Source organism: Lonchura striata, unplaced genomic scaffold (genome assembly GCF_046129695.1).
Source record: "Lonchura striata isolate bLonStr1 unplaced genomic scaffold, bLonStr1.mat Scaffold_91, whole genome shotgun sequence".
Lineage (NCBI taxonomy): Eukaryota > Metazoa > Chordata > Aves > Passeriformes > Estrildidae > Lonchura > Lonchura striata.
The window spans coordinates 182,476-207,694 of NW_027461190.1; the positions used below are offsets into that span (position 1 = coordinate 182,476).

Consider the following 25,219-nt stretch of genomic DNA (forward strand, 5'->3'; position numbering starts at 1 on the left):
GTTTTCAGTCCCCATCTCCAAAAACTGTTATCAACAGGTGGGGCAGTGTTCTTTATCTCTTCCATGGCTCAGCCCTGATAACGCCCTCCAGGGGCCATCTTCTGTTAATGGGCCATTGAGTGTCACTGCAGCACTGATAAAATTACATCATCCCATTGTGGGATGCTCCACCCAGGGGGAGGAACCAAGCATTCCTACCTGGATATAATCTCACCATTTGCAACACCACAACCACCTTGCCTACTGGATTCCCAGAGGACAAGAGCTCCATAAGCACCACTGGATCTTCAGAGGAAGACCAGACCCTTCTACAGGATCACTGCTTTGACAGAATCACGTTTATCACTCAAGCCGGGCTGCAGCCACCATTTCATCAGACAGCTACCACCACCCTGAGCAACGGGGTGTCCGGTTATATCCTGACTTTGTCAGGTTAAGGCAGTGTTTCTCTATCATTGCCTTGATCTTAATTTTCTTAGTCAATTGTCATTCTGGCTTAGACTCTCCCCCTGGTTTGCTTTGAAGCCAGTACAAAACTCACTGTGCTCATCACTTGTTTTCCTCCCAAAACAGGATTTCCCATACCCAAACATTCACCAGATGGAGAAGAAGGTTGCGAGGAAGAGGAAGATGCCTCAGGACTCCCAAGCAGGTGAGGAGGAAGTCAGTGCCCCTTTCTCCCTCTCTCCTGCTCCATCTCCCAGCCCAGCCTGGGCCCCACCTGCAGGACAGCCCCGCTGCCGGTGCCCTCCTGCTGGGGATACACTTGGGGGATCTCCTTGCCCTTCCCTCTGGCACGGAGGCAAATCCCATCTACTCCTTGTCCTTCCTCCCCCAGAGCAAGAGCTGATCGTGGAGACCAGGAAGGACAAATACCTGCAGCAGAACCTCATGGAAGAATCTGTTTTGAGCAACTCCACATCGCAGGAATCCAACGGGGAGGAAAAGCCCTGGAGATCCCAGAGGAGGAAGGGCTGCAAGGCCAGTCCAGGATGCTCTGAGGAGGAAAGACCCACCCTGGGCCAGGAAGGTGGGCAGAGCTTCAGCCAGAGCTCAGAGCTGGTGGTCCCTGAGAAGCTTCATGATGGGGAGAAGCCCTACAAGTGCTCAGAGTGTGGGAAGAGCTTCAGGCAGAGCAACAATCTGAAACAACACCTGATGATCCACACCGGGATTGGGTCTACGAGTGTGGGGAGTGTGGGAAGGGCTTCAGCTGCAAATCCCACCTTGTCAGGCACTTACACATCCACACTGGGGAGAGGCCCTACAAGTGTGGGGAGTGTGGGAAGGGCTTCAGACAGAGCTCTGACCTCATCATTCACCAACGCATCCACACTGGGGAGAGTCCCTACGAGTGTCCCGAGTGTCAGAAGAGGTTTCACAATAGCTGCAATCTCCTTGTACATCAGCGGATTCACAAGGATGAGAGGCCCTACCGCTGCCCTGACTGCAGGAAGGGCTTCAAACACAACTCCACCCTCGTCACACACCAGCGCATCCACACTGGGGAGAGGCCCTACATGTGCCCCACTTGTGGGAAGAGGTTTCAGACCAGCTCCCATCTCCTCCGGCATGAGCGGATTCACACTGAGGAGAGGCGCTTCCTCTGCCCCGACTGTGGCAAGGGCTTCAAGCACAACTGCCACCTTGTCAGGCACTGGCGCATCCACACCAGGGAAAGGTCCTACATGTGTCCCCAGTGTGGGAAGAGCTTCACCCAGAGCTCTCACTTGACCAAACACCAACGGAGCCAACGGTAAGGGAAGGCCTGAAAATTCCCCAGCTGCAGGAAGAGCTTTGTGCACTGATCCATTTTCATCCACCATTGAAGGACCCTGTTGGGAAGAGCCCTGGTGATCCATGTTCCCTGTGATCCATGCTGGGAAGACACCTGTACCTTCTCCTGCCCCTGTCAATGACCTTACATGGGATTGAAGAAAATGAGGGTCTGGACATGGCCCTGTCACTACATTCACTCCCACCTCAGGTCATTACCGGGGCAGGAAAGGGACTCTCTCTCTTTGTCTTTACCTGAGGAGAAGGGTGTCCTTTCCATGCAGAAGGAAACACGTGGCCAAAAAGATACAATTGATGGTGATGTAGTTTTCCCTGTAACTAGTTTTTCTTATCCCTTCTGTTAATATTTTTTCTGTTTCTGTTTGTTCCTTATCTTGTTGCTGTTCCCAGTAAATTGTTCTTATCCCAGCCTGAGATCTTTCCCTTTTTTCCTTCAATGGAAGGTGGGAGGGCAATGAGTGCCTGCAGGGTTTGAGCGGGAGCAGGAAATTGAGAAATGCCATTCCTGAACCCCGGCCTGTGGAAACCGAGCATCCCAGCTGGTGCCAGCCCTGGTGGCCATGGCAGCAGCCTTGGGAGCGGGTCCCTGGCTGGGGCTGAGGGAACCTCTTCACTCTGGTGCCCAGGGACAGGAGTGGAAGGAGCAGCTGCAGCTGAGTCGGGGCAGGCTTAGGTTGGATCTCAGGAAAGGGTTTTTGCCCAGAGGCTGCTGGGGCACTGCCCAGGCTCCCCAGGGAAGGGTCACAGCTCCAGGGCTCTCTGAGCTCCAGCAGCGTTTAGACAGCACTGCCAGGCCCAGGCTGGCAGTGTTGGGGTGTCCTGTGCAGGGCCAGCAGTTGGACTCGAGGATCCTGATGGGTCCCTCCCAGCTCAGCCAATTCTGTGGTTCTGGATCCATGACCCTGGGGATGGGAGTGCCAATGGTTGCCATGGCAACAGGCTCCAGGCCTGAGCTGGTGTCCATGGCAACCACCCCTGGCATGGGGTCTCCATGGAGCTGCCCAGGGCCTGACCATAGCAACAGGGGCTGGGGATGGTTGCCATGGAAACTGACCATAGCAACAGGGGCTGGGGATGGTTGCCATGGAAACTGACCATAGCAACAGGGGCTGGAGATGGTTGCTATGGAAACTGACCATAGCAACAGGGTTTCCTGGTGATGGTTGCCTCCTTAGAATGAGATTTGTCACTGTACATCAGAGGTGTTCCATGGGGACTTTCCAAGAGTCTCCAGTCTGTTCAAGAGCTGGAATGTCACACACAGAGACAGGGGCTCCATGGAGACCTCCCAAGGGTTTCTGGGGATGGCAAAGAGCCGTGTGGTCAGAGGCAGTCACAGCCATTCCATGGTGACATCCCAGGGCACCTTGGGCTGCAAAGGCACCGATCTGTCACAGGCACTCACGGGGGCTCCACGGTGACATCCCAGGCATCCTCAGGCTGCCAAAGAGCTGGGATGTCACACACACTTCTGCCATGGGCAGAATGGGAGCTTCAGGCAAAAGCTTTATTTCTTTATTGGAGAAACTCCTGCTGAGCCATGAGATGGAGACACCCAGCAGCCACCATGGGTTCTAAAACCCCTGCAGGGCCCCCAGACTTCAAAAATTCCTTTTAAGAGAGGAGACTGGGAGTGACTGGATCCAATCCTGGCCCCAGAATTTGTCAAAGGTTTATGTATAAACGATTGGACAGGTAGAATTGAACAATCTGTCAATGCAATTTGTCCCACAGGATTAATGATGGAATACCAGATATATTTATATAAATACAATCTGATCATTATAAGACAGTAAGCTCTTAACCAGAGTTATTTACTCCACAGTCCAGAATCTATAACACCTATAGGATATTCTGCTCTAGGAAGCAATTTTGAAGTCAGCAGGGCCTTGCTGGAGTGGTTTGAGCCCATTGCAGGCAGAGCCTCCTGCTCCAGCAGGAACTGCCTTTCCTGTGCCAGGAGCAGGGCAGGTCCCACTGCAGGAACAGCCCCAGGCCAGCCCCAGCACAGGGAAGGCCTCAGGCACAAGGGCAGAGTGCCGTGCTGGGAGCTGTGCCAGGGACAGCCCGAGGCACCAAAGGCACCTTGGCAGCAGCAGCTGCTTGCAGGGCATGGCCAGAAGCCTCCCTTGGCACCTGGCCTGGTGGCCAGCGCTGCAGAGCTGCTGCCTCAGGGCTCATTTCTGGCTGGGCTCTGAAAAGCCACTTCTGCTCCAGGAGCCTGACGGGGAAGCCATTGGCCCAGCACCTTGGGGACAAGATATTATCAACAAAACTCTTCATGCCAGCAGAGACAAGGCAGAGGCAGAGGAAAGGGGAGAGCCAGGCCCAGGGGACAGGGCTGCCATGGTGATGGCTGTGAGGTCACTGCCCTGCAGCAGCCTGGCTGCCCTCAGCAGACATTCTGGTCAGAAGAGTTGTGAGGACACCCAGCACATCCGAGAACCCACACAACAGGAATTCCATCCTTGGGGAGGGGAGGGGATTTCACTGGGTCAGGTTCCACACACTCCCTGATTTTGGAGCATTCCTGGGATGGGGAATACATCTCTCTGGAAAAACAGTGGCCATTTTGTGTCACTCTCATAATTATAATATATTTTGTCCTTCTAACAAATGTAAATCCACCCTCATTCAGTTTAAAGATACTGATCCTTGTTCTGTGAATGCAAGATTTTGGAAAAAATAACTTTGACTGTTTTTCCATTTTCACAGACTTCGTAGAGGACCCAAAAAACTCCCAAGATGGGTTTTGGAGGCCTCATCACACAACCAGCAGGTAGAGGCTGCAGGCTCTGGTCTCAGTGATATGGTGATTGAGGACAGAACAGGAGTAGCCTGGGAGGGATTGAAGGGTGTTTTCAGAGAGGATGTAGATTTTCTTCCTTGTATAAAACAGTGAGAGAAAGAAATAATGGCACCAAGGACAGCTGGGGAGGACCAGACTGGACACCAGGAGAAAGGAATTTCCCTCCCAGGGCAGGGCTGTGGTGCAACACGTCCCCAGCAGGAGCCTGGAGCAGCCCAAGGCTTTGTGTGGCCAGGCAGGGGCAGCAGGAGGCAGAGCTGCCAGCAAAGGAAGGGCCAGCGAGGTGGGGCAGCCGGGGGTGACGACAGCCTGCAGGGACAGAGGCGCAGGGCAGGGACACCGTGGGACAGCCTGGGCTGCAGAGGGCTCAGGGATGTGCAGCAGCTGCAAGGCCCTGACAGAGCCAACCTGTGCAGCCCTTTGGCCATGGCTGCTGGCCCTGGGCCTGAGGCCACCAGGGGACAAGTGACCCTTGCAGCCCTGGGGCCTCAGTGCCTCCTTGTCCCTGCTCAGCAGCCTGGCAGGGGCCGCCCCATGGTCCTGCCCTTGGCACTGCACATCCCTACATGCCAGTGCCCATCCCGGGAAGAGCCCTGAGCAATGAGGGAGGGACAGGATCTGCCTTGCCAGGGGCTGGGGCTCTGGCCTGGGCCCTTTGCATTCCTGAAACACATCCAGGTTTGCTCAGCACCAGAGACACCTTCCCCTTGCTTGTCCCTTGCTGTCATCTCTGCTCCAGCATTATGCTCTACTTGGGGACACTTTCTCAGTCGTGTCCCTCAGTGGGACCCATTAAAAGTCCAAGAAACTTCAGTGTTTCAATCACACTTTGAGTTCTTGAGAAGTTTTTTGAGCACACTCTCTGGGAATGAGACTAATGAAAACAACAGCAGTCCCTGAGAGGGTCATTAAAGTCCTTGTGCTGTGTCTGTGCAGCTGAGCTGGGCTGGGCTCCTGGCACAGAGAGTGATCCTGGTAACCAAGCAGACCTTCAAAAGCACATTTCTCTTGCTGAGCAGCTCTTCTCCCAGCCCAGCAGGGCTGGGGCACTGCCTGCAGCCAGCCCGGGCACAGCACAGAGGCACAGAGAGATTCAATCAGTCAGGGCTGGGAAGGGGCTGAGAAGTGCCTGGGGCAGAATCACTGCCAGCCCTTGGCACAGGAACCTCTGGCTGCAGGACAATGCAGCTGCAGCTCCTGGAGAGATCTCCTAAAGCTGGAACATCCCAATGCCCACAGACCCTGTGAGTACAACTCTGAGTGTTCTGGTGTAGGGTAGGTGAAATGCTCATGGTGTTCTGACATGCTGAGGGTTTCTGATCAGTCACAGAATATTTCCAAGACAAGGATATTGATAAAAATGAAGAAATTCCCAAAAAGTTTGTATTCAGTTTCCTACCATTGCAGAATGGCAGGGAGGGAGGAATAAATATCAGCAGTTGATTCTGTATTTTGAGAAGTGCCTGAGAAATCTGAACTGTTACTTTTAGTGATCAGTAGGTTCACAGGAGATCCCTAATGTGCTTGCAGCCACTCTGCCCATGGACAGCACCAGCATCACCTTTGCTGGAGCCACCAGGCTCAGTCTGAGCTGTCCTTTCTCCAAGCTGCAAACAGAACCTGCCCCCAGCCCGTGCCCTGCAAACAGGCAGGGTTCTGTCAGGCCAAGGAGAGTGCACAGAGATTTGGGGTCTGGGAGTGCTGGCAGGGAGAGATGAGGCACAGGGAGACACCTGCAGGAGGAAAATCTCCAGGAAGCAGAGAGAAGATCAGGGAAGGAGAGAAAAGAAAACCCAGAAATGCTGAGGCAGGGAGAGTTTAGAGATGTCCAGAGGAGCCCCTCCAGTGCAGCCCCTCCCTCTGAACAAGCCCCCTCCCTCCTGTGCCCCAGCCAAGCCTCTGCCCTCAGGGCCGGGGCTCCAAGGCGTGCAGCCCCTCCTGTGCAGGCAGAGCTGCAGCAGAGCCGTGGGGCAGCTCTGCAGCCCCGGGCCCAGTTCCCTCTGCAGAGCACAGGGCTGGGAGCAGCTGCCAGGCACTGGGGGCTCTGGCAGGGGCACAGCTGGCTCAGGGTGACACAGCTGTCCCCAGTGCCCGGCTCTGGGCAGTGCTGGCAGTGCAGCCAGGGAAGGAGCTGCACCTCCCTTCATCCAGTGCCATCAGAAGGACACTTGGAAATGTGCCTGGGATTTCAGTCCAAGCTGGGAGCTTCAATCCAGGGTGCAAACATGTCTTAGAGCATCTCTAAGTTATAAGATTGATGGGGAAAGGCAGAGGTGTTCTAAGACTGAAAATGCTTCTGGGTTGGTGAAATGAGCAATGTGAGTCCTTGGCTACAAATGTGGAGCTGGGCTGTGGTGGATCCATCTGCTCTCAGCTGTACCTGGGGGTTTTTTAGGGAAAATGTGGGAAGCTGATCATCCTAACCCAGAGAAAGGTTAAAGCCCAGAGTAATTCTAAAGAGGTCAGAATGTCAGAGCATATCCCCTCACTCTCCTCTCATCACTTTGCCGCACAGAACTTATTAATTTCTCCCTGAGTGCACCAGAAATGCTGAGGATTTCTGATTTCCAGGAACACCAGGGCTGATATAAGGGTGTTCATGAAGAAAACCCCAGAATTGTAGAACACAAAATACTGTCTATGTGTGTTCCAGGGGAGGGGGTATGGGAAATGGCTTTGATTTTGGTTACAGGCATCGCCTCTAATTCTTCACTGTCCCTTTCTCCATGAACAGGTGCCCATGTGCAGCCACAGCAAATGTCCAACAGCAGCTCCATCAGCCACTTCCTCCTGCTGGCACTGGCAGACACGCGGCAGCTGCAGCTCCTGCACTTCTGCCTCTTCCTGGGCATCTCCCTGGCTGCCCTCCTGGGCAACGGCCTCATCATCAGCGCCGTAGCCTGCGGCCACCACCTGCACACGCCCATGTTCTTCTTCCTGCTCAACCTGGCCCTCAGCGACCTGGGCTCCATCTGCACCACTGTCCCCAAAGCCATGCACAATTCCCTCTGGGGCACCAGGAACATCTCATACACAGGATGTGCTGCACAGCTCTTTTTCTTCATGTTCTTCATCTCAGCAGAGTTCTACCTCCTGACCATCATGTGCTACGACCGCTACGTGTCCATCTGCAAACCCCTGCACTACGGGACCCTCCTGGGCAGCAGAGCTTGTGCCCACATGGCAGCAGCTGCCTGGGCCAGTGCCTTTCTCACTGCTCTGCTGCACACAGCCAATACATTTTCCCTGCCCCTGTGCCATGGCAATGCCCTGAGCCAGTTCTTCTGTGAAATCCCACAGATCCTCAAGCTTTCATGTATACATTCCAAAGTCAGGGCCCTTTCGCTTCTTGCTCTAAGTGCCTGTGTAGGACTTGGTTGTTTTGTGTTCATTGTTTTCTCCTATGTGCAGATCTTCAGGGCCGTGCTGAGGATCCCTTCTGAGCAGGGACGGCACAAAGCCTTTTCCACCTGCCTCCCTCACCTGGCCGTGGTCTCCCTGTTTGTCAGCACGTCCATATTTGCTCATCTGAAGCCCCCCTCCATCTCCTCCCGATCCCTGGATCTGGCCCTGTCAGTCCTGTACTCCGTGGTGCCTCCAGCCCTGAACCCCCTCATCTACAGCCTGAGGAACCAGGAGCTCAAGGCTGCAGTGTGGAAACTGATGACTGGATGCTTTCAGGAACATTAAACTCCAGGCCAAATTCTGCAAATATTTGTAATAAAAGTTGTCTTTAATATTTCTTTTTGGTTTCATTTTGCAGGTTCTTATTCTTTGTTTTACTTTTTTTCATATTATCCACAATAAATGAATTTTTCTGTGCCATGTCTCATTTTGTTTCTCTCCATGTTCCCTGTGGCCACAGACTCTGTCAATGATGGGCTGTACTCTTGGTGGCTTTAAAGTATCTAAAGGATCTCCCAGCAGAGTTTTCTGCAGAGATGCCCTTTGGTTGCCTTCTCTGGAGCTGCAGCAGCAATGTCTGTGTGCAGAGCTGGGGCAGATCAGGGCTAGCACAGCAGCTGTGCCCAGGAGCAGCAGCACTTGGTGCTGCCAGTGCTGCTCCCGTGGCCCTGCCCTGCTGCCCTGGTGGCCCTGGTGTTGCTGCAGGGCCTGAGTGCTCTCGGGGCCGGGCACAGTCCTGGGGGTGGCAGTGCCGGGGCTGCAGCAGGGACAGGCCATGGGCACTGCTGGGGCAGCGCTGACGCCTCAGGCCAGGCCTGGGGGCTCCAGGCTCCTTGCCCAGGCTCTCTCAGGAACACGGCCAGGCCAATGCTCAGCACAGAAAACCCCCGTGAGCAGCCCCAGGCTGGCCGTGGGCAGGCTGGGGGCAAACAGCATGGCTGGTGCTCTGCAAGGGCCCTGGGAGAGATGGGAAGGAGCAGCAGAGCAGGGGCTGATCCATCCCCAGTGCGCTGCACAGCCCAGGGCAGCGTCCCAGAGCGTCCTCATGGAGCTGCCAACAGCATCCCCCCTCTGCAGCCCTGGCCTCTCCCCCAGCTCACAGAGGTGCCGCATCCTTGCAGGCACAGACACGGCAGCACTGGCTCAGCAGCCCCTGTTTGCATTGCACACAGCAGGCAGGAGCACCCCCATGCTGTTGGTGTGGGGACATGAACCTGAGGGAGCACAAATGCCATCAGCCCCTGGGGCCAGGAAGGGCTGGGGGATGCCAAGGAAACCACTCAGCTTTGTCCTGGCCTCTGCAGACAGCCAGAAAGTTTGTTCCCATCAGCTGAGAGTTTCCTGTCCCACTGCAGACGCTGCTGCTCAGAGCCAGGGTTGCCTGGCAGCCACCCCCAAACTGCCCTGAGCATTTCCTTAGTTTCCCCTTTGCTTTTTTTACTCTTCCTGATAAAAATTTCTTCCTCTTTCCCAACCCTGTTCCCTCCCCTGCACACAGCCCATCCCTGTTTTCCCTTTCCTCTCTGTCCCCACTCCCCATTGCAGTTCCTGACTTGGCACCATGGGAACATCTCTTGGGGAGCAGGATCATCCCACAAGTGCTGCAGGAATTGTCTGCAGGCTCCTGCAGTGCCTGGTGCTGTTCCCTTGCCAGAGGCACCCAAAGCCAGGGGGGCACATCTGGGCTGCTGTGTCTGGCTGTGGGGCTCCCGGTTCTGGGCAGTGAGGAGGAGCTGCAGAGGCTCTGCAGGACTGACAGGATGGGCTTTGGGGCTCTGAGGAGAAGCTGAGGGACCTGGGCTGCTGGAGCTTCTGAAGAGGAGGCCCAGGGCTTCTCCTGCAACTGCTCCAAGGGTGTTTTCAGAGAATCCCAGAATCAGCAAGGCTGGAAAAGACCTTGGAGATCATCGAGTCCAACCTGTGCCCTGACACCACCTTGTCTTCCCTGAGCCTCCTCTTCTCCAGGATCAACAACCCCAGCTCCTTCAGCCACTCCTCACAGCACTTGTGCTCCAGATCCCTCACCAGCCTTGTTGCCTTTCTCTGGACATGCTCGAGCCCCTCCATGTTCTTCCTAAATTGGGCGGCCCAGAACTGGACACAGCGCTCGAGGTGCTTCCCAACCAGTGCCCAGCACAGGGGAAGAATCACTGCCCTGCTCCTGCTGGCCACACCATTCCTGATCCAGGCCAGGAGCCATTGCCGTTCTTGGCACCTGGGCACACAGCTGGCTCATGGCCAGCCTGCTGTCCATCAGTCTTTGCAGGTCCCTTTCTGCCTGGCTGCTGTCCAGACACTCTGTCCCCAGCCTGTAGCACTGCAGGGGTTGTTGTGGCCAAAGTGCAGGACCCGGCACTGGGACTTGTTAAACCTCACCTTGTTGGATTTGGGCCCTGGATCCAGCCTGTCCACGGCCCTGTGCAGAGCACTCGACCCTCCAGCACATCAGCACTCCCAGCCAACTTGGTGTCACCAGGGTTAATGAGGCCCCAGAGTGTCCCAATGGTCTCCATGATTCCTTGAGGTCTCCCAGTGTCACAATGTCCCTTTGGTTCCATGGGACCCCTTGGTGTCACAAAGTCCCTTGGATCTTTGGGCCCTGCAGTGTCACAATGTCACCGTGGTCCCCCAGGGCCCTGCAGTGTCACAGTTCCTTGGTTCCATGAGGTCTGGAAGGGCAGCAATGCTCTCCTTGGTCCCACAGTGCCACAATGGCCTCTCGGTCCCAAGGGCCACCATGATGTCAAACATGTTCCCTTAATTCTACAAGTCCCTGAGGAGCAGCAGTGGCCCCTTGGTTCCATATATTTTTAGACTGTATTAGAAGGTGCTGGGGATAAATATCAATTGGACATTGCAGATATCAATTGATAAATTGGAAAAGAAAACTTAACAGGACAAAACAATTCTTTCTGCATTGTTTTCAATATAGTATATTCACTTTGAATAAACTCCAGAAATCTGTCTAATTCACCACAGATGAATTGAGGACATGAATTTTCCCATAGGTTTTTCTTCTTCAGGTGTTTATAACATATATTTATGGGCCTTTTTCATGGAATTCCTGAACAGAAGAGCTCAAAAAAGCAGAGGCCTTTGGAGTAGGAAAATTCATCAGTAACCCCCAAGTGGCTAAGGATGCATCCCCATCAGAGCAGCAATGAGCAGAAATGGGCACAGCTCTGTGGCTGCCCCAGCTCTGGGATGGGCCCTGGGCCTGGAGCAGGAGCAGCTCTGGAGGGCCCCAGGGCCGGGGCTCTTGTGCTGGCCTGGGCAGATGGGATGGCAGGAGGGGCTGCAGAGCTCTCAGCACCTCAGGCAGAGGGGAGCAGGGCAGCCAGGGAGCTCCTTTGGCCTTGGCCAAGCCCCTTCCCCCATGGTGGGGCTGAGTCCTGGCTGAGCTGCAGCTGCTGCTGTGCCCTTGGCAGGGGCTGAGGCCGTGGGGCAGTGCCCAGAGCAGCCTGGGCTGAGCAGAGCTGTGGGGCCAGAGCCGGCTGGGCTGTGCTGGGGAGAGGCCCTTGGTGCTGCCCAGAGCTCAGGGCAGCTGGCAGAGCTGGCAGGGAGCTGGGCTGGGCTGGGAGAGCCTGGCACAGGAACCATCAGTGTCCATCTCAGCCTGGCTGAGCGGGCAGGGGCAGGACTCAGCCCAGGCCTTGTGGGGCAGGGCCAGCGCCTGGGCAGGCATTGAAAACAGGCAAGAGCCCGAGAGAGGAGGCTGCTCTGTGCCCTTGGGGCATGGACAGAGCAGGGAGGGGCCCAGGACATTTTTCAGCGCCAGCCTCTGTCTGTGCCAGCCCTGGGCAGCCCTGGCTGCTGAGCCCAGCTCTGCCCTGGGCTGAGTTTGGCTGTGGCCCAGCTCCATCCTCCTGCGGGGCTCAGGGCCTGTTCCCGGCCATGGCCAGCCCTGGCCGCCTCTCTGCTGGCCCCGAGGCCGGCAGAGCCCGGGCAGGGCTGTCTGTGCAGCCCCACAGGTGCCACGGGCTTGGCAGGAGCTGGCAGAGGCTGCCCAGCAGGGAGGCCATGGGGCACAGAGCCCCAAGGCTGCCCAGGGCCCCACGGCACAGGGGCCGTTCCCAGCCGCAATGCTCCTGTCCTGGGCTGGGCTGCACAGGGGCTGTGGCACCATGGCTGGGCCAGCACAGGGCCACCGAGGGGCCACGCAGCCGCTGCCGGGGCTGGCAGCAAGGCCGGGCACAGACAAGGAATTGCTGAGCATGGCCTGCGCTGGCCAGGGCTGCCTGTGCCCAAGGCAGAGCTCAGCTGCCCTTGGGGCTGCAGGAACACTCAGGAGCCCAAAGAGCCTCCATGGCTGTGCTGGAGACCAAGGCTGGAGCAGGGAAATGCAGGGCTGCTGCGCCATGGGGAGGCCATGGAATTCCAGCTCACACCTCAGCTCTCTGATGGTCCCGACACCGTGCTGGGCCCTGTTCCAGACTGGAGCAGAGCAGATGTTGATGGCACAGGAGCACTGTGGGGCTGGCAGGGACCTGCAGCTTGCAAGGTGCTCTGCTCTCCCTCAGCTCCTCTCTGAGAGATCCAATCCCAGCTCGGCACCTCAGGGCACAAGTGGCACTGTCTGTTCATGGGCACACAGCTGATGTCTGCCTGGAAAGGGGCACCAGTTTTAATATTTGTACATTTTGTGTTATACAAGGACATTTTTATTATCTGGGTCACATCACTGATTTTAAGGAAGACCAAAGTTTTCCCTTCAGGAACAGAAATTTCCTGGAAGCGTGCTGATCGGTGAAGGAACAGAAATACTGAACTTCCTGTCTACTTGAGTCACCAATATTTTGTTTATTACATCATCTCCCTCTTCCTTCAGGTGTTTCCCACTCTCCTTTTAAAATGGCCATGTCTAAGGACATCTCTTCACTAGATCAGCTGGATCTATGTACTTCCTGTTACTCCCAGATTTCTTCCTCTAGGTGCTCTCTGGTCATTGGAGGGCCTCTCAACTGATTGGTTACATGCTGTGAGCTTGAAAGTTTCTTTTCAAAGTTCAAATAAATATCACATTAGTCAACATCTTACTTAGATTTATATCTATCACAGAATTACATTTTCTTATATCTCTGTCTAAAACTGTTCCTGTACAGAAATCCCTTGGGGATGGGGACATGTCAGATGCTGGGACATCACAGAGAGCTGAGGGAAGAGCTGTGATGGTTATTAAACTGTCAAATATTCAACATATGTTTGTTGGCAAGAAACCTTTCTGTGCCTCTGAGTGTCACCATCCCTGAGCCCAAAGGACACAAACCTGATGAGTTGTGGTTCCCACTGCAGGGGCTGCACTTGGACCTTGGCTCTGCACAGGAGAGCTCTTCATCCACTTTCCCTCTTTTCCTCCCTCTGGGCATGGAGGGAGCTCCTGACTTCAGCCTGTGACTCATGTGTGCAAAGAGCAAATCTGGGCAGAATCGGGGCAGGGAGGGTTTGGGGAGACCTTGGGATGTGCTGGGCACAGAAGGCGTTTTCCATTGTTCTGAGACTGTCTGCTTGTGCACAGTGGATTTAATAGCCAGCACAGGAATGACTTTTGCATTGGATGGAGCTGTGCCTTCCCTTGGCTTTGTTGGCTGGCAATAAATGGACATCCCTCTGTGTCTGGGGCAGCTCCTTCTCCAAGGAAAGCAGGTGGGAGTTGGAGCCAAGGAGCTGAAAGCTGCAGGTGCAGCCTGGGCTGGAGGGAGCTCAGATTTGCACAAGGCTTCTCTGAGTGCCAGGGCTTAAATGGGGGAAATGGCAGGGTGGGGGTAGGGACAGAGTCTGATGGATTGTCAGCCACAAAGGGTCTTGATTCAGCTTCACCAAATTTAGGCCTGTTCTATTTTAAGTTAATCAAAATGTTCAAGAGGAGAGAAGTAGAAGATGAAGACACAGAAAGAGAGAAAGACAGAATAGATACAGGGAAGCACACAAAGGTACCAGCTCTTTGATTACAGTGGTGTTCAGCTGGAAATTCCAAGAGGAGGTAAGGTCAAGCTGTGTGCTTGCCTTGTGGTCAGCCATCAATACCCCTTGATCTTCCTGGGCCCTTCCCCCAGGTGGAACTTGGGGTCATTTTGTCACTCAGGAGCTGGGCTGGGGCTCCAGAGGTGCCTGTGGAGCATTGCCTGTGCTGTGCCAGGGACTGGCAGACACTGCTGGGCTGGGATAGAGGCTCTGGGGGGATTGGGGTTCCTGGGCAGTGCTGGGGTTCCAGGGCAGGGCAGGGCTGGACCTGTCCCTTCCTCCCCCACACATGAAATGTTTCCAGACAACAATCTCCCCCAGTCTGTCACAACAGTCAACATTGGTGGTGAAATCCCAATATGGCCATGGGCACCTGGCTGAGAAGGACAGTTCTTCTCCATAGGAAGGAAAGCACAGAGCCCCAGTGTTTGGAAGGCAAGTGAGAGCCTCATTAGGCCAAGGCCAGCTAGACTTTTCAGGAATGGCAGATTTTGTCTGGGGGCAGTCTTTGGATATAGGGAATTTTGGAGACAATCCCAATTTCATCCATGGGCACCTGGAGAAGCAGGACAGTTCTTTCCCAAAGGAAAGAAAGCATGGAGCCTTCCCCAGTGTTTTGGGGACTGATAAGCAGTGACCCTTACCAAACGACTGCCTGCCACATTTGTCCTGGCAATATGTCCATGGGAACAATCCCTGGATATAAGGAAATGGAGGTGAAATCCCAATTCAGGCCATGTGTGCCTAGAGGAGAAGGAGAGTTCTTTTCTATAGGAAGGAAAGCCCCGAGCCCCAGTGTTTCAATAGCAGATGGGAAGAGACCCTCCAGGTGCCAAGCTGTCAGGCAGCCCCTGGAGGCCAAACCAGCCAGACCTGTTCCATGTTCCCTTGGTTCCTTGGGGCCCCGCAGTGTCCCAGTGGTCTCCGTGGTTCCCCAGGCCCCACAATGACATGGGACTCCTCTGTTCCATGAGGCCACAATGTCACAATGGATCTTTGGGCCCTGGGGTTTGTGGTGTCACAATGGTCTCCTTTGGCTCCACAGTGTCACAATGGAACACTGATGACACGAGGCCCTGCAGTGTCACAATGGACCTTTGGTTCCCTGCAGCCCTGCAGTGCCACAAAGGCCTCTTGGTTTCACGAGGCCCCACAGTGTCACAATGGTCCCCTTGGTTCTGTGGGGACCCCCAGGGTCACAGTGGTCACACTGGTGCCATGAGGCCTCACAGTTCACAATGCTGTGCTTATTCCATGGGGCCTCATAGTGTCCCAATCCTCTCCATGATCCCATGAGTTGCCTCAGTGTCACAATGGTCTCCTTGGTTCCATGGTGCCTCACAGTGTCACAATGGCCCCGTGTTTCCATGAGGCTGTGAAGTCTCTTCATGGTGTCTCCGTGACTCCATGAGGCCTTCCAGTGTCACAATGGACTTTTGGCTCCCTGGGGTCACGCAGTGTCACAATGGTCCCTTAGTCCCATGAAACCTCAAAGTGTCATAATGGTCTCCACAGTTCCATGAGGCCACACAGTGTCACAATGGACCCTTGGTTTGATGGGGCCTCTCAGCGTCACAATGATCCCTACATTCCATGGAGCCACACAGGGTCACAATGGCCCCTTGGTTCCATGGTGCCCCACAGGGTCACAATGGCCTTGTTGTGGCGCGGCATGCGCTCCTCTCGCCGCGGCACCCTGAGCGGTGCCATGCTGGGCGGTGAGGGAAGAGAACGGGCGGCCGCTTCCCTCTGCAAGCTCTGAAGTTCAGTTCGTGGCGCGCGGGGACAGACGAAGGCGGCACGGGACTTGGGGGGTGAACAGGATGGTTTTATTCAGTGAGCCCCAAGACCCCCTCGGGGGCGGGAGCAGAGGTTTTATACAGAACTCAGGAGGACGGGTGTAGGAACAGTAACCACTAAGGGAATAGCAGGGGAGGAGTTTAGGGCAGAACTAACATATCACAAACCTATCAGGGGAAACAGGGGAGTGGAATAGTACAAATGGATCAATAGAGTGTTGAGCCTCACTAAATAGACAGGGAATGGTCTGGAAGCTGAGGAAGGGGCTAGGATGAATGACAGGGAAGGTTCCAGGGAAAGGGGCAGGGAAAGGGAGGATTGGCAACTTGGAGATGAAGGGGTTAGGGGAGAGCTAGGGAAGACTGACACTGGGGAGAGGAGGAGATTAGGGATGGGGGGGGAAAACAGATAGTAAACAAATATCAAATTAAAGAAAAACACACCACCGCAATGGCCTCTTGGTTCCATGGTGCCCCACAGTGTCACAATGGTCCCTTGGTTCCATGGTTCCTGTGCTGGTGCATTCCCCCCTCCCCTTCTCAGGCCGCCCTGCCAGATGAGAAATGCTCGCTGGCCTCAGCCTTGGCCAGCAGCCCCTGGGCTCAGCTCCTCTGGAGCTCAGCACAAACACGCTCTGCTCCAGGCACTGCTGCTGCCCAGCCAGCTCCTGGCTGCTTTAGGAGCAGCCCTGGGAACTGTTTGTGTTCCCTCAGTGGCACAACATCCCTGTTCTCAGCCTGCCAAAGAAAGCTGCTGATGCCAAGTGCGGCCAGGGTGAAACATGGGTGGGACTGCAGCCCCTCTCTTGGGGCCCTACAAACAGCGCTCCAAAAGGAGCCTTGGAGCTCTCCTGGGCCAGCAACTCCCTCTGAGTGGGGCCTCTCCGAGCCGGGAACTCTCCCGTTTGCTGCACTCAGGGATCCCCAACAACGAGGGAGCCTGGGCTGATCCCCCCACTCCTCCAGGCTCAACCCTTCCCTGCTGGGGAGATGCCAAAGCATCCCCAGGGAGCATTTCCCTTTGCTCAGGGGAATTTCTCACAGGTGCCTTGCACTGACTCTCTGTGTCTGTGTGTACACAGGAGTGCCTGTGCTGGGGAAATGTGGCAGGAATGCTGCTCTCTGAGGGGTCTGACTGCCTTGGATAGCAGAGCCAGTCAGGCCTGTAGGTAAGGCTAAATCACGAGGTCTAAGCTAAGTTAAACGCTGCTAAGAGTTGTTCTTTTGCTAAGTTCATATGTTTAATATAAGTTATATGTTAAGTTAAATATTGTTAAATGTTATTCCTGTTTTAAATTGCATAGTTATAGGTTATAAGTTAGGTTAAATACTGTTAAGCTCTGTTCTTTTGCTAAATTGTTAAGTTTAATGTAGAAATTAAGGTAAAGGTATAAGGTAATTCCTATTAGGTTTTAGGTCTGTTAAGGTTTTGGGCCATATTCCTTTTATCCTTGCCCTCATTTTTTTTGTGTCACACACACAGGAACAGCTCTCAATTCATTTCTGGTTTGATTGCCTGGATTTTGTTTGGTTTTGTTGTTGCTTTGTTTCCTTGCTGTGGCTGAAGTGCCCAGTCAGGAGTAGAGTGACTCTTGCCAAGGAACTTTGTGCTGCTGTCACTTTAATATTAAATCTGTGTTGCAGTCATGCTGGCATGGTAGCATAGAGGATTGTTTTAGAAAGGCCTTGGGAATGGTAAACTGAGGAAAAGGATACATTCATGTATGCCCCATTGTTTTAGAAAGGCTTTGGGAATGAGACACTGAGGGAAAAGATACATTTATGTATGCTCCACTGTTTCGGGAAAGTCCCGCTTCAGCATTCCTCTGTAGACCCCCTTCTCCCCACCCCTGAGCAGTTCCCATTGGACCTGGCCCCTGGGGTGGTTCTGATGTGCCTTAGCTGAACACTGTCTCTATTGTTTAAGACCTTATCTCTTAATTTTGCTGTATAAAACTGTATCTGGGCAATAGCCCAGGGCCTTTGGTCACTGCAATGCTTCAGGCAATACAATCTCTCTGGACAAGCATACCATTGGTCTCTCTTGGTCTCTTTATCTCGAACCCTTGCGGCGACTGAGGCAGCGCCACAACTCGGACCGTGCTAACCCAGACGCTGCCTGGTAAGCCCAGGGCAGCGGGACCGCGGAAAACCCCGGCCCCGGAGGGGACAGCTAGCCGGAGGGTCCCGGGGGGCCGGGGAGGGACGGGGGACAGCGGCGAGAAACCCCCGAGAGCAAAGTGGCGGTCGAAAGAGAAGCAACAAGTGGCGCACCAACGTTGGGCTTTGCACTGGTCTGAGCAAGCGTTCCCCAGCCGTCGTGGACAGTGCACTGGCTAGGAGCTTTTCCAGACACTTTGCAGTGTCACCGCGAGCTGCAGAGCGGAGAGCGGTGTGAATAAATCGCTACGCAGGCTGTCGGCTCCGCGGGGAGAAGCTCTGGGATCACGCTGGTGGTGTGAGGCACTTGCCTCTCCACACAGCCCAGCGGGACTGTTGCCGTGGAGACAGACGCCGATTTCTGTCCGGCGAGGTCGCCACGGGTCGGACGGCACCTCTCCACACCCGGGAGACCGCCCGGGGTTCGGGAACCGTTGCTGCAGTGGTGTCTAAAGGACGGCGGTGGGTGAGTCTCGGTACTGGGGGGCAGGGGCCCGGCCAGGAGACATCGGCTCCTGTGTGCCCACGGGGGGACACGCCAGCGCGCAGGCGTGACGGGAGTCTCCGTCGTAGCTTTAGAACTTTGGTGTTTGCTGCAGTAATTGGTTGAGATTTGCTGTGAAGCCAGCCATGGGTGTTAGGCTGACTACACAGCAGAAAGAGATTTATAAACAAGTTCAGGAGCCCCTGCTGAGTGCAGGTGTCAAATTTCCTAAGAGCCTTGTAAAAGAGTTTGTCAGATGGTTATCAGTAAGTATTCCGGAGATAACAGAGCAAGTAGTGAGAGAAAGACGATTTTGGAAGCGTGTTGGTGCAGTGCTGAGTGAAAGGACAAAGGCAGGAGATCCCTCAGTGAAAGAAGGTTTTATGAGAATGTTTTTGGTCGTTTACGATGTTGTGAAAGAGAGTGCGGACACTCAGGGCGCCCAGGGAGCAGAAAAGCGCCCTGTCGCGTCCCCGGTGCCCCCCCGCACCCCCTGCGGTGAGAAAACTAACTGTGCAGATGTAGATTTAGTTTCTAACCCTTCTCCGCCTCCTGCTTTCGCTCCCGCAGCTGAAAATCCATGCTTTGCACCCCCCATTCCCCCTCCTGTGCAGCCCCCACAAGATGGAGGCGGCCACGCGGTTTTCCCTTCTCTATCCCCGCATTCCCTGCTCCCTGTGCCAGCCCAGAACATGCCCCCAGCCCTCGCATTCCCCCCTCCGCCTGTCCCTGACCCCAACCCCTCCTCCCTTGCGGCGGTTCAGCCCACATTCCAGCCCGTGGTCCAGCCCTCAGCTCCTCCTCTCGCAGTTCCATCACCACCCCCTGTCCCTGTCCCAGCCCCGCTCCACGCAGCCCCGCCGGCTGCGGCCACTCCCTCACAAGCCGGCCCTCCTCCCTCTCCCTCTCCCGGTTTCCCTGGCAAGGGCAGCGCCCAGGCTGTCAGCCGGGAAGTGCTCAGAGAGACCGAGCCTGCGTTCTTAGCCCCTGTGATTTATAATGCCAGGGGACAGAACGCCAAATGGGAGCCCCTTTCGTATGATAGTATTAGGGAACTTTGCAAAACGAAGCGTGAGTTTGGGGAAAGAAGTGAATTTTTTAAGAGCATTTTGAAAGCTACTATATGCTCCAAGACATTTGTCCCCGCTGATTTGAAACGTCTTTTCAGTTGCTTGCTCCCTCAGTCTGAGTTTAGATTGTGGGAAAGAACGTGGAAAAGACTTGCAGCAGATCTCCTCCCAGAGATTCTGCAAAGTCCAAGCCTTTCCACAGATATAGAGGATGAGGAAATCACTTTAGAACATCTAGTGGGTGAAGGTGATTGGAGCCAAGCTGAAAAGCAAGCAGCAGGCATTCCCAGAGCAGTGTTAGACCTGTCCAGGGATGCAGCAGAACGTGCATTTTTTAATATGCCTTCTAAAGACCCTATTGTCTCATATACCACTTTAAAGCAGTCTGTTTCAGAACCATTCATGGATTTTGTGGATCGAGTGCGAGCCTCTGTGGAAAAAAGGGTGCAAAATCCAGAGCTCCAAGACCAACTTATATTAGAACTGGTCACCACAAATGCAAATGAAGTCTGTCAGCGAATCATCCTATCCCTTCCATCATCGCCTCCCCCCACACTCGATCAGCTCATCGAGGAGTGCACCAGGAAAGCTATGCTGATGACAGAGGACTCAGTGATAAAACCACGGGAAAGGGTGGTTGCTTCAGGAGCAGCAACCCCCAGGACTCCAGGATCTGAAGGGCCTCCTCGACAAGGGGGGAAGGCGGGAGGGGGGAGAATCATTTTCCTTTATACTGGCAGAGCAAATTGTATCTTTTTCAGAGTTAGTTCACTTTGTTGTATGATTTTATCTCTCTTTCAGACTAGCAGAATGTCAATTTCCACATTCCTGCTCATCGTTTGGTTCCAGGGAATGGTCATCTACCCTTCCACGGTGGATGCATGGATTGTTCCACAGCCCAAGAAAAATGTGTGGGTCACGCTAGCCCAAGCTTTGCAACAGGATCATATGTGTTTGTCCACTGCCTCAGCAGAAAATCCGATGTCCACATGTTTAATAGGGGTTCCAAGTAAGGGGGATGAGTTTCCAATTGGTCTGGTCCGTTTGCAAAAGCAGGTGAACGAAAATAAAATACCTAAAGGTGCAGGACAAGTTGAAGCACAAGTGAGAAATCCCCTCATTTTGTGGCAAGGGTGGGTTTCACATTTGCCCACTGCTGAGGGGGAGCCCCAGGAATTAGAACTCCTAGGCTCTGCAAAAGCTGAGTTTTGCATTCAATTTGATTTTTCCCCAACCAAAGAAGTAAAATTATATGAGCATGTCAAACAGTACAAGGTAGAATTCAGAGCAGGTCAATGGTGCACAGCTGTCTACAAGCTGAAATTTGCATCCACCACTGATTTCCGTCCACGCAAGCTGGACAAGGGAATGTTTCTTATCTGTGGGGACAGAGCGTACCCAGGAATCCCATCTCGTCTTATTGGAGGTCCATGTACTTTTGGGCATCTGACCCTTGCTTCCCCCAACATGACCCAAATTCCAATTGGGCAAGCAAAAAGTGGGAAAAAAATTACTAAGCGGAGTGCAAGCCAATTTGATGAACATTGTGATGCAGAAATTTATCATTGGGCAAAATCCAAAAGAGTTGCTGTCTCTGTATTTTTACCATGGGTTGCAGCAGCCAAAGCATTGAGTGAATTAGGCAATCTAGAATGCTGGGTGACCAAGCAGGCAAATTTAACATCAGCAGCCCTGAGTGACCTCCTAGAAGATGAGGAAATAACCAGGAAGGCTACCCTCCAAAATAGGGCAGCTATTGATTTCCTGCTGTTGGCACATGGTCATGGATGTAAAGAATTTGATGGGTTGTGTTGTTTTAATCTGTCATCTAAAGGACAGAGTGTCCACTCGTCCATTCAGGAAATGAGAAGCCTCATTGGGAATGTGAAGCAAGAAAATGAGGATTGGTTAAAAATCTGTTCAAAGACTGGGACCTTTCTGGGTGGGCAGTGTCTCTTTTAAAAGACATCTTTTACTTTCTAGTTGCATTGTTTTTAGTTCTGTTAGCATTTGGGATTCTGAAGCGGATCGTCTCCAAGGTCATCACCTCGAAGCCGAAGGCTTCCGCGCCGGTTTTCATCGCTGCTGCCACCACGGAAAGCGATTGGTGGGAAGACGACAAGCAGAAAGACACTGCAGTTTAAGAGCCACAGTTTACCTTCTCCCAAGGCATCGTTCATCTTAGTAATTGAAAAGCGGGGAATTGTTGCAGTCATGCTGGCATGGTAGCATAGAGGATTGTTTTAGAAAGGCCTTGGGAATGGTAAACTGAGGAAAAGGATACATTCATGTATGCCCCATTGTTTTAGAAAGGCTTTGGGAATGAGAAACTGAGGGAAAAGATACATTTATGTATGCTCCACTGTTTCGGGAAAGTCCCGCTTCAGCATTCCTCTGTAGACCCCCTTCTCCCCACCCCTGAGCAGTTCCCATTGGACCTGGCCCCTGGGGTGGTTCTGATGTGCCTTAGCTGAACACTGTCTCTATTGTTTAAGACCTTATCTCTTAATTTTGCTGTATAAAACTGTATCTGGGCAATAGCCCAGGGCCTTTGGTCACTGCAATGCTTCAGGCAATACAATCTCTCTGGACAAGCATACCATTGGTCTCTCTTGGTCTCTAATTTATCTCGAACCCTTGCGGCGACTGAGGCAGCGCCACAACTCGGACCGTGCTAACCCAGACGCTGCCTGGTAAGCCCAGGGCAGCGGGACCGCGGAAAACCCCGGCCCCGGAGGGGACAGCTAGCCGGAGGGTCCCGGGGGGCCGGGGAGGGACGGGGGACAGCGGCGAGAAACCCCCGAGAGCAAAGTGGCGGTCGAAAGAGAAGCAACAAATCTGGTTTTTGCTGGGGATTTTTTCAGCGCTCTCAAGCCCTCGTTGGTCACAGGGTGAAGGAGCCCTGGCCCAGGCTCTGGCCCTGAGGGACACGGGGACGCTGCCGGGGGGTCCCTGTCCCCCTGTCCCACCCCCCATGGCTCCTGCCCCCGTCCCCATGTCAGGCTCTGGGGTCGATCCCGTGGAACATCCTCTGGGGGAGGCTGCGGCGCCAGGGGCAGGGGGACTTGGGGGGACAGGGGACCCCGCTGTGCATGAGCAGTGTTGGACTTCTCTGGGGGAACTGGGAGGGGGGCTGGGGCAGAGTGACCTCCCCAGTGACCTCACACAGCCTCTCAGATGTCACATAGCCATCTCTGTGATGTCACACAGCCCAGTCTGTAATGTCATACAGGCCCTGTGATGCTGCGCAGTTCTGTCACCATCCCAGCAGTGGCCTCTCCCTCCTGCCCCGTCCCTCAGCCAGTGCCACTCTTGGGGCTCTGGGCTATGGCTTCTTCTCCCTGGGCATCCCCTGCTGCCCGCCCTGGTTTTCCCGAGGAGCTGCTGCCCCTGAGCCAGAGGCTCTGCTCTGCTGCCCTGGGTACCCCGGGGCTCCCAAAACACCCCACGGCTAGGCTGGGCCCAGAGTGTCACAATGTCCCCTTGGATCCATCAGGCCCCGCAGTGTCACAATGCTCCCTGCGCTCTCTGAGGCCCCACATCACCCAGCCCAGGCCATTGCTGTGGTTCCAGTCCCTCCCAGTATGATCCCAGTGATTCCCAGTCTCTCTCAGTATATCCCACTTGATCCCAGCATGCTCTCAGTCACACCCACTTCCTCCCAGTTGCTTCCAGCATAATTCCAGTTGCCCAGAACCACTTCTAGCCACCCTCAGTGCAGCACCAGTTGCTCCCAGGATATCCCAGTTGCACCGACCATGGTCCAAACTGCCCTCAGAATGTTCCTGGTCACTCCCAGTATGATCCCAGTCCCCCTCGGTGTTGTTCCAGTTCTACCCAGTATGTTCCCAGTTGCACCTAGTCACCCCTAGTACAGTCCCGCTCACTGCCAGTATGACCTCAGTGGCCCCCATTACAGACACAGTCACTCGCAGTTGCCCTCACTTGCCCCCAAAATGGTCCCAGCTGTTCCCAGTGTTGTCCCCTCCAGTATGGTGCCATGCACTTCCAGTATATTCCAACTGCCCCCAGCATGCTCGATCCCAGTCACCCTAGAGTCCCCAGTATGGTTCCAGTTGCCCCCAGGATGACCTCACTCATTCCCAGTATATCCCAGTTACCTCCAGCAGGCCCCCAAACCCCCTCCCAGCACCACAAATGGCCCCAAGAGCCACAACAGCCTCTCTCAGTCCAACCAGGAGTCCCTAAAACCCCTCCCAGCCCTCCATGGAGCTGAGCGGGAAAGGTTGGTGGACAGGAACATCCCCAGCAAGGGTCAGCTAGGACACTTCAGCAGCAATTTGGGCATTTTGTGGGGAACACTTGGACTGGGCAGACGCAGGCCAGGGACTGGGACAGACAGCCGGAATTCCTGGAGAACAGATGAGGTTAGATGGACCCGTTCTGCTGGAACAACTACAAGAACATGGCCATGTCCCTTGGCTTGGATGGTCCCAGAAGAACCAAATCCTCCCCTTAACCTCAAATTCACATTCAAATCCCAGTAAAATGATTCAGCTTTAGATCTCTTTTATTGATTTCTTTATTTTTACCCCAATTCTAGGTGTTCTGATGGGATAAACAAGGAGATTATTCAGGTGGGAAAAGATCTCCATGATCATCCATTATTGCTTGATGCCACCAGAAGAAAAAGTGACACAGCAGGTAAGAATTTCTTGGGCTTTAAAGTCAAAGAAACAGCTCTTCCCAATTAATTTTCAATGTTCATCAGAGTCCCGATGGATTTTCCTGGTCTGTGTTCATCCAGGTGTCTATGGGCATCCAGGAGGATTTGAAGACCACTTTCCAGGTGTCTTCTCATCAGAGATCACAAGGAATGTGGGTCACCAGGGCTCTGACCAACATGGGTCTTCTAAAGGGGGATGGAGTGGGAGCAGCGCATGAAGCTCTTCCTGCAGTCGGGGCAGTGACAGGGCTTCCCTTACCTGTGCCTAAGTTGGTGTCGAGTCAAGTGAAAGCTCCTGGAGAAGCTCTTCCCACACAGGGGACACTCATAGGGCCTCTGCCTGGTGTGGATGTGCTGGTGCCTGACAAGGTGGGAGTTTTGCTTGAAGCCCCTCCTGCAGTCGGGGCAGCGGAAGGGCCTCTCCCCGTTGTGAATCCGCTGGTGCTTGCAGAGATCAGAGCTCCACCTAAACCTCTTCTGACACTCGGGACACTCATAGGGCCTCTCCCCAGTGTGGATGCGTTGGTGGATGATGAGTTCTGAGCTCCAGCCGAAGCCCTTCCCACACTCCCCACACTTGTAGGCCATTCCCCGGTGTGGATCATCTGGTGGCGGATCAGGTGGGATTTCCGCCTGAAGCTCTTCCCACACTCCGAGCACTTGTAGGGCTTCTCCCCATCATGAAGCTGCTCATGGACCACCAGCTCTGAGCTCTGGCTGAAGCTCTGCCCACCTTCCTGACACTGGGTGTGTCTTTCCTCCTCAGATGACCTTGGGCTGGTTTTGCAGCCCCTCCTCCTGCGGGATCTCTGGGGCTTTTCCTCCCCGTTGGGTTCCTGTGCTGTGGAGCCAGTCAAAATGGCCTCTTCCATGAGGTTCTGATGCGGGGATTTGTCCTTCCTGGTCTCCATCTGCAGCTCCTGCTCTGGGGGAGGAAGGACAAGGAGAGGATGGGATTTGCCAGAGGGAAGGGCAGGGAGATCCCCCGAGTGCGTCCCCAGCAGGAGGGCACCGGTAGTGGGGCTGTCCTGCAGCTGGGGGCCAGGC

At 54.3% G+C, this 25,219-nt stretch overlaps 2 protein-coding genes across 2 annotated transcripts in view; one reads left to right on the plus strand and one right to left on the minus strand.

Annotated features, from left to right (window-relative positions):
* Nucleotides 1–25,219, minus strand: part of LOC144248803 (uncharacterized) — a 538,816-nt gene that overhangs the window by 22,692 nt on the left and 490,905 nt on the right. The window contains 2 exon segments of the mRNA XM_077790790.1: nucleotides 24,655–24,759; nucleotides 24,762–24,905. Of these exon segments, the coding sequence (XP_077646916.1) occupies nucleotides 24,655–24,759; nucleotides 24,762–24,905 (249 nt within the window).
* LOC144248814 (olfactory receptor 14J1-like) lies at nucleotides 7,364–8,296 on the plus strand. The gene has a single exon (XM_077790800.1). It carries the CDS (start codon nucleotides 7,364–7,366, stop codon nucleotides 8,294–8,296), a length of 933 nt encoding a protein of 310 aa, XP_077646926.1.